Source organism: Oncorhynchus mykiss, chromosome 1 (genome assembly GCF_013265735.2).
Source record: "Oncorhynchus mykiss isolate Arlee chromosome 1, USDA_OmykA_1.1, whole genome shotgun sequence".
Lineage (NCBI taxonomy): Eukaryota > Metazoa > Chordata > Actinopteri > Salmoniformes > Salmonidae > Oncorhynchus > Oncorhynchus mykiss.
Genome location: NC_048565.1, coordinates 65,914,654 through 65,924,008, shown reverse-complemented (window position 1 = coordinate 65,924,008; position 9,355 = coordinate 65,914,654). Strand labels below are relative to the sequence as shown.

The following is a 9,355-nucleotide window of genomic DNA, read 5'->3' as shown; positions in this document are numbered from 1 at the left end:
ATTTAAAAAAATCTTTATCCATATCCCACTGTGTATTCATAAAGGTCAAGCTTTGAAAAAATACAAACCTCAGATGTCCCACTTCCTGGTTGGATTTGTCTCAGGTTTTTGCCTGCCATATAAGTTCTGTTATACTCACAGACATCATTCAAACAGTTTTAGAAACTTCAGAGTGTTTTCTATCCAATACTAATATGCATATATTATCATCTGGGACAGAGTAGGAGGCAGTTCACTCTGGGCACGGTATTCATCCAAAATGAAAATGCTGCCCTCTATCCCAAAAAGGTTTAATCAGCTTCTTGATATGCCACACCTGTCAGGTGGATGGATTATCTTGGCAAAGGAGAAATGCTAAGGCACTGCACTGCACCTCATCTCAGGTCAAAGGCACTGCATCTCAGTGCAAGAGGCGTCACTGCAGTACTGGGTTCAAATCCAGGCTGCATCACATCTGGCCGTGATTGGGAGTCCCATAGGGCGGCGCACAATTGGCCCAGCGTCATCCGGGTTTGGCCAGGGTAGGCTGTCATTGTAAATAAGAATTTGTTCTTAACTGACTTGCCTAGTTAAATAAAGGTTACACACAAGCTCAGTAACAGGGATGTAAACAAATTTGTGCACATTTGAGAGAAATAAGCTTTTTGTGCATATGGACAATTTCGGGGATTTCTTATTTCAGCTCATGAAACATGGGACCATCACTTTTCATGTTGTATTTATATTTTTGTTCAGCGTAGTTTGTTTTCCCCTCCGAGTTTTTTTGGCAAAAAAAAACATTTTTTTTGTCAATTTTAATGTAAACCTTTAAGGTACTTGATCGTTAATCAGAAATTTGATATTGATAAACACCTGCATTGGGCTTTTAATGTCTGTGTTCACTCAGTCACTGATAGGTTACTGAGTTTGAGTGAGAAATGGCGGGGAAACAAGATGAAACACCATTCCACCCACTTAACTTTTCCAGCGTTTACAGTTTACAGTTTAAGCACGTGTAGTTACGGCTTTAAGTGGTAGTTATGATTTCAATAGTCAAACACTCCAATGTACTGTAGCACTGCTGAATGACAATAGGGAAAAAGCCTGTCTGTGTGTTGACGCTTTCAGTGACTGAAGTGATCAGATTGATTCCAATTTGTTTGGGATTGGTTGTATAATAAAAGGCACATTGCTACTCCTTAAAATGGTAACAGCCCATTTCAGCCATTCTAAAACAGACTTCCACCCACAGCCTGTTTTTCAACAAATACAAACTGTAATAGCGGAAGTGGATAGATTAAATGCAGCCGTCATTTTGTGGGCCGGGCAGCCCAGGTATGTCAATCAACAATTGACATTGCATTACGTCATATTCAAATGAACGGTAATCGCCACTTTATTACTGCATGACATCAATATTAACGTATAAGAGTATGATGGAAAGGTCTAGCTAGCTGCCAATCGCAAAACTCAAATTAACTATTAAGCAAAGATCAAACAAGATATCTGCGTCCCCTCGATGAAGTCCGATACTCAAGGTCATACACGTTTTTAATTGGCCGGAGTTGAGTTGGTCTGCCAGAACGATGTTGAAAAATAATTACATGTTAAAAGAAATCTACAAGTTGAACGAGAACGTCCAACTAGCATTTGTTCATGGCTCCCACTATAAGGAATATCCCATTTCATGGTCAGCTATTCTTAGAAGCAGATAGGTAACAAAATAAAAAGAAAACAAAAAAAATGTTTTAAACAAAATATACTTTTATTATCCCAAGACAAAATTACAATGACTTGTCAGATACTCTGTGCACTCCCTTTCTTTTTTTTTACAGAACACCGTCAGTTAGTATGCAGACTAAATGACAACAACCTCTGCACCATAAAAATAGGGACTTGGGGGGGGCATGCAAATAAGGTAATGCAGATGTGACTTCTCAAAAGCAGAGTTTAATACAGAAAGAAACCAATGAATGATATCACACAACCTGAAGTACCACCTCATTATTAGCTTTGAAAAAAGGTGCTAGCCCCATCCACCCTCTCGCCCAGAACAAAAGAGCACCCAAAGTCATCCATGTTATGAGCACCCAAAGTCATCCATGTCATGAGACCTCAACTTCTTTCCACACACACAGGGGAGTGCTCTGGCAGAAAACATGGTCAGACTTTTTAAAAATGTAGATTGTTGATACTCTAGCCATCATAGTTATGTACCACTAATATGGTGCTGGTTGTTACCGAGACATCAGCAGAGATATACATGCGGAAATGCACAACTTGCACAAGAACACAGAGCAAGTGAGATAGGGCAAGTAGTGATATGACATGGACTTAAATTTGACAAAGTATAGATTATTTGAGTCTGATGAAAACCTCAACATGAAACTAGGCATATCAATAAGATAAGGGGACATATAATTGAGAGTAAAGGGATTCCTTTCCTTGACCGTCTGAGCACAATCATCATCCACATTATTGCTCCTAATCATATAGAATCCTGTTGGAACCTTGAAGGGGAAGAGGCTGGATAAGCAGATCACTTCCTTGGCTGGGCAGCTATGTAGAGAGCCATCAGGCAGTAGAGGGTCCCTCCAATGGTCAGGCCCATGGTGGTCCTGTACAGCATCTTGTCCATCAGGCCTCTCTTCAGGTGCACAGGGATACCGTCAGACTTCTGCAATGTAGACAGAATAAAGAGAATGAGATATGATTACAGTCGCCAACTCCCCACTGAGTCACAGGGGGGGAAATCCTCATATTTTATTAAAGTCCAAACTTTATCATTGCTCACAACTTCTCTGCAGGGACAGAGGAGTGTATAACTTTCTAGAAAACTAGTCGGAACTAGTAGGAATTGTGGCAGTGAAAGTTCATGGTCGAAGTAAATTACCACTGGAGTAGATGGCGTTATCTTCTAACAAACCAAGGTCAAATAGGAAAAACTCCTATACAACCTTCCTGGGTGATTGGGGTTCTGTGATTATCAACAGAACCCCAATGACCCTAGGAAGCCAAGCAGTGTGTGGGTCGAACAAAAGGTTAGTGCAGTGTCTGTACCTGGAAGAGTTTCTGTAGGTCAGGGACTTTGTTGTGTCCCAGGTACTCCACTGTGTTCCCTGCCTCCGACACATATTTGGTGGGGGTGGCAAAGATCATTGGAGGGGCCTCCATGGGCACTGTTACCCTCAACCCCTAGAGAGACAACAAAACTTTAGACTGTGGAAACCACATGACAAACACAGTTGGTCCTATCAGTGTTTGCCCTTTATGCATTTAGCAGCGGGTGCACTGCCGTTGCTAAATCGTGGCCACCACTGAAAAAATAAATACATAATGTAGATGTATGCCCTAGGAAGACCCCCTCCTGCAAATTCATCTCAAAATGACTGACTTATGTTAAATAAATACTTTGGGATTGTTGCAATGAAGCCCCTTATCTACATCCCAAGAGTCAGATGAACTCATGGATATCAATTGTATTTCTCGGTGTCCAGTATGAAGGAAGTTAGCATTGGCTTGTAAAACGACCTCTAAGTAAAAGCATGCTAGCTGTTACCATAGACATCCAGTCATTGTGCTAACGCTAGTTACCATTTGTGCTAACGCTAGTTAGCAACTTCTCTCAAACTGCACGCAGAGACATAAAAATGGTATACATGAGTTCATCTGACTCTGGGGAAGTAGATAAAGGGCTTCATTGCCAAAATAGCAAAGGTGATTGCTTTGCTAACACTATATGCCTTGCGAATAATTTTATTTCCCAAACTAGTTATGGAAAAGAGATGCATGTTTCTGAACAAAACATCATGCCTTATTTACAACATGACCGACTGCTGCAGATTACTGTTGGATTTGAGAAGGGCACTCCTCCCTCACCGATAAGGTCAACAGGGTCAAAAGTGGTGTGGGTGTGGTTGTGGCTCACTCAACATAGCAAGGACTTTCATAGGTAAGGTATCTAGCTAGCTAGAAAACGCTATTAGGGTACATAACTAACGGATGAGCTATCTATGCATCTTTGGTAGTTTATGTAACATTACTAGCAGCATCATCAAGGACCGCCACCCCCACACCTCAGCCACGAGCTGTTACCTTCTGCCCAACTAAAGGAGTTATTGGAGCTAAATCGAGGTCTGACCCACATCGCCATGCGCCTTCCCAATTTTGTAACATTGCGGAGGGCTCTGCATAGCGCCGCATTGATATAATTGGTTGATTGGGGGGGGGGGGGGGGGGGGGGGGGGTACATCCTGTATAAATACAAACTCACTTCCTTGACAACAGCTCTACATTGCTCCGCGAAGCACAAGTATGAACGCCCTGACTTCTGCTGAGGCCAAATCACCCTAAATGCTGCATGGCCAATGGAGACGTCGGATTGACCATGCGACCAGATGCACAATGCACTTCTCTCTCCAGAATGTACTCTCCCCTGCCAAATTGTGCATATTCATTGTTTCATAACTTAAATTGAGTGATTGTCTAGTGTTTTATTGTTAGACTATCAATACCCCCCTTACATATACCACCCGTAGTACATTTACCGCTAATTCCTAATCTACAACGTTTGTTACGGTAACTTATTTTAATGCATTCAGTAGTATTGCAGTCTTCCCATTATCTGAGTGGACACGTCTGCAGTGCACAACCTACGCTACAACGCGTTTCAACACATTCCATTTAAGAGTTGTCAACTGGGTTTTGTTTGAAGCGCTCCTATCAATGTGGAGTAAGGACGCGCACGCATAGAAGTAGACCTATCGGCTCGGCTACCTGGCCTGCGCGCAATTGTAGGCATGTAAAAATGGGCCCATTTTGGGATCTGATAGTTTTTCATGATTGGCTTAACGCACCACCACAAATTACCTGTGGAGCTTCTCAAGGTCATGTTTTCACCTCAAAACAGCAAGCAAACAAAGTCTGTCTCTACATCCATTGAGAATTACAATAGTTCCTCAATGTGTTTGACAAAATATTTACAGCTCTCCCGCTCTCGATAACCACTCGGTGTGAAATGGAAAAATGGCATGCTCGGATCCAGTGGAAACATCATAAAATAGGCGTACCTGATTACTTCTTATCAGTGCTCGACTTGCACTGAAATAGGTTCCGGTACTCATTTTGGGTGCAGATACAGTTCATAGTTAAGTGCAGGAGCACCACAATACTTCTGAGCTGATATTCGATAAGAGGAATAGGAACTCAAGCAGTTGAACATTTGAGGTGCTGGTACTCAGCTTTGGTGAGCTCCTGTCCAAGTCAAGCACTGTTTCTGATCCCTTGTGCAAATAGCCTACAGCTGTGTCTGTCCCAAGACCACTGGCATGGGAAACTGAGGGCCCAGAATATTTTATACAATATTGCATTCGGGCTGGACCCAAGTTAAGACAATGTTTAAAGTTCTGTGGTAGACAGGCCATGTGTATGTATGTAGCCAATGCGATTTATAGGATATTTTCTTTTGAATCAGGATATTTTCTACCTGCAGCTGCAATCTTTTATTTGTTGGCTACTTTGAAATATGTGGTAATGGCAATAGAAGTTACTTTTTAGGCTTGTATCCTTTTCATTTAGATAGAATTGATTAACCACATGACAATGATTTTGAGATATGAAAAAGTTATAAATTAATCTGCTTCACAAAAATGTGCATCTGAAAACAATAGCTACCACACAGATCGGTAGAAATGGTAAGATACATTTGCAATCAACATGAGAAAGGTTGCAGACTCCTCGTGTTGTCTATTACTGACAACTTCATGAGAGTAATGGCAGAATCTGAAAAGGCCAGCAGGAGAAGTTGGGTCAGGTTAAGTTCTGGTTATCTAGATCTCTGGCACCCTCGAAGCAGTTGTCTTATTTCATCAAATCGTAAGCTAAAAGCCTCAGACAAGCTCAATGCATATAGTCGATTTTATTCAAACACATGGGGTGTGTCTATATGGAAAAAAATACACGTTTAAAATTTTCGACCAATCAATTGGTCGAAAGAACGACTTTCGGTCGGCCAAGATTTGTTTTAGTTGGGGAACGCCCTAGAACGGTCATCCAACTTGGTATTCCAAGTCGGAAACTCTGCCATCTTTCTAGAGTTCCAACTTCCCGACCTGAAGATCACTGACCTCATGAGAAGTTGGTAATAACCACAACTTTTGGACAGAGGTGCAATGACGCGAAAGCGCAAGAATGGTGCTGTTAAGATCAGAGATTTGTCTGAGTACACCTTCGTTCGAGGTGTACATACCTACGTCTCCTGATTGAGTTATAGGTCTCCATGCTCTTGAGAAACTTGATGATCTACAAATGGTGTCAGATGGCAGCGGTGAAGATTCTGAGGTTGAGCCAGTCCAGGAGGAAGTGGACCTACCTGCGGCGACAGGTGTAGTGGAGACTTTCAACGGTTTCCCTGATAATCCTATCAGATGATTTTTTGGAAAGAGTGGATTCCTGCTTTTGGTCCGACCCATTCATTGTATCGGGCTGGGTAAAGGACAAACTGGCAATGGTTACATCTGTGAAAGTTTTAAGAACAGGAATTGTTTTGATTTTATGTGTATCCGCCTGAAAGAATGAGAGAGGTAAAATGTTTCATATACTGAGGCAATGAAGAGGGTAGAGCCCAAGGGTGAGAGAGTCAACTGGGAGCCCCCCAGTGAGTCGGCCTGAAGAGAGAGAGAGAGCCAGAGGATGAGTTTTAGTAAGGTTGGATTTCTTGCGTGTATAGCCAGAATATAGCTGTGGTAGTTGCAGCAGCAAAATACTTGGTTGTGAGAGATTTTACTGGAGAAGAACTAAAGAAAGTTGTGAGAAGGAGTTCCATCCTCCCAGGCCGACAGCCTGGTGTAGGATTGTTTAGGGCCAAGTAGTGGGATAGGGTGGTAGGTTTTTGGGGGATAGTGCACAAAAGGCTCCTTAATAACAGCGTCAACCTCCAAGCCATAAGACTGCTAAACAGTTAATCAAATTGATACCTGGACTATCTGCATTAACCCCTTTGTTACGCTGCTGCTGCTACTTTCTGTTTATTAACTATGCATAGTCCCTTTTTTTTTTTTTTAACTAAGCAAGTACATATTACCTCAATTAACCCTGCACATTGATTCTGTACCGGTACCCCCTGGTATAAAGGTCGTGGATGGCAGGAAGCTTCGCCCCAGTGATGTACTGGGCCGTACGCACTACCCTCTGTAGTGCCTTGCAGTTGGTGCAGGGTTACGCCTAGATCACACCGACAGTGTCTTTGCATTTTGGTACATCAGAAGTACATTCATTTTAAAATGGAATGCTGCATTTGCCTCCAGAGGCTCCGCAATTGCGTCACACCATGGATGGTGTAACCCACTGTTCTTAGGCCGTCATTGAAAATAAGAATTTGTTAACCGACTTGCCTAGTTAAATAAAGGTCAAATAAAATAAAACAAATATGGCGCATCCGACCACATTTTCGGATCAGGCATAAATTTGATATTTTTAATTTAACCTTTATTTCACTAGACAAGTCAGTTAAGAACAGATTCTTATTTACAATGATGGCCTACCGGAGAACACTGGGTCAACGGTCTTGTTCAGGGGCAGAACGACAGATTTACCCGGGGATTTGATCATGCAACCTTTCGGTTACTAGTCCAACGCTCTAACCACTAGGCTACCTGCCGATCCGGCACATAGGAAAAATGTAGGAAAAAGGAAAACAATATAGGAAAAATATAGGAAAAAAAATCACCACCATCTATTACTATTCTTTTTTTTTCTTCACAATGTGGAATCCGAAATGAGAATGGTAGCAATACGCCAAAAATCGTCTAGTCCGGAGATTCACAGACTAATCCTGAATGTCTCTGCAACAAAACGCTGCTAGCTAACCGGCACCAACTTGCCAGCTAGAGCTAATGTGTTTCCTAGCTTTTTCGGTCGAGCCACCTTAGCCAAACACAACATTAACTAGCAAATCAACTGTTATAAAACAAATATATAATGTGGCGAGATTTCTTAGCCATGTTGTGTAAATCAATACATGTGTTTGTTGTGCCCAATTGAAAACAACCTTATTAGCTAACGTTAGCTAGCTAACAATGTGAAGGTCATTAGTGCATTTTTACATATTTGACTGCCTGCTGGACATGCTTTCTGTACCTACCTGAGGGCTGTACGCACTCGGTGCCGATCCAGCAAGTCTTTGTGTAACTCCATTTAACTTGTAGTACATTTTACTTGGTTACAAAACAAAAACAACAGTTACGAATGAGGTCGGATCACGGATGTCCCCTTGTTGGCCAAACATGCAGAGAGGATGGACCCAACATTAACGACACAGCAGGTTGGCTCAGTGGTGCCTGATTAGAATAGAGTGATAATGGCGGCTTTTTGTAGGCACTATTAAACGGTCCAGCTTTTGTCAAATGAACGTCAAAAGTGTAATATGTTTTCTTCATTTAAATTAACCCTTACCTAACCTGAACCGAATTACCCTAACCTGCTGCGTAAATGATCCTAAACTGCTACGAAAAGTAAAATCTGACGTTAATTTTACAAAAACTGGAGTCCATCTAGCCATAACCCTATCAAACAGAGGCCAACTCCATGACTCGGTGGCCAAGGCCAATGTGGAAATGAATGCTAATGTCACATTTTGTGAATTTTGATGCATTTATTCAATCAAAACAAGTAAAAAGCAAGCAATATGCTAACATGGACCCAAAGTCTCCTCTGAACATAGTTCGGGAACCGATAAAACAAGCACTATCCCGCTGAAGAGATATGGGGTTGCATGCCTGGAGCAAAACAATTTACTATCATTGTGTTTTCGTTTGAGCTGTTAAGCAGAAAGCTAACTAACTAGCTTTTTGGCGAACAGTAGCGTAGACTAGTTATTACAATTTGATTTTACTCTTATTGTAATATATCCTGATGGCTAGTCACTTTACTCTGACGTCATGCACAAATCTCCCTCAAATACCATGTACTTCTGCACATTAATCTGGTACTCCCTGTATATAGCGCCATTTTTGTCGATTTAATTTTATTCCTCTTGTGTTACTATTTTTGTTGGGAAGGGCTCGTAAGCAAGCAATTCACGGTCAAGTCTATACCAGTTGTATGTATATGCATGTGACAAATAACATTTGATTTGATTTTGATTTGATGGTTGGCGTAGTGAGGCAAAAAATGTTGCGGCTAATGTTGTTGTTTTACAATTTCTTACATATTTTGAGCACATAAAGGCTTCATAATTCATAAAGGCCATGTTAACTGACACCTTATCTCTTAGAAAAAAAACGTAGAAAATCTCCTAAACCTGTGTTAATCTCAGACCTTATTTTCGGTGTATATCCCAAAACCTAAATATTTTCCCCATTCATTCCCCCAATACAGT

General features: G+C 41.5%; 1 protein-coding gene across 1 annotated transcript; it reads right to left on the bottom strand.

The window, feature by feature from the left end:
* Positions 1-1,723: 1,723 nt before the first annotated feature.
* LOC110527164 (cytochrome c oxidase subunit 7A-related protein, mitochondrial) lies at positions 1,724-8,428 on the bottom strand. Its single transcript, XM_021608309.2, has 3 exons — positions 8,120-8,428; positions 3,040-3,174; positions 1,724-2,656 (listed from the first exon to the last, which is right to left on the bottom strand). Exons 1-3 carry the CDS (start codon positions 8,186-8,188, stop codon positions 2,519-2,521), a joined length of 342 nt encoding a protein of 113 aa, XP_021463984.1. The 5' UTR covers positions 8,189-8,428; the 3' UTR covers positions 1,724-2,518.
* Positions 8,429-9,355: the final 927 nt, after the last annotated feature.

What these genes read in the sequence shown, in the direction of transcription:
- LOC110527164 (XM_021608309.2), bottom strand. Translation starts at nt 8,188, where the DNA reads ATGTACTACAAGTTAAATGGAGTTACACAAAGACTTGCTGGATCGGCA. An exon ending in CGAGTGCGTACAGCCCTCAG is followed by an intron (nt 3,175 to 8,119) that starts GTAGGTACAGAA and finishes TTGTCTCTCTAG; the next exon opens with GGGTTGAGGGTAACAGTGCC. An exon ending in ACCTACAGAAACTCTTCCAG is followed by an intron (nt 2,657 to 3,039) that starts GTACAGACACTG and finishes TCTACATTGCAG; the next exon opens with AAGTCTGACGGTATCCCTGT.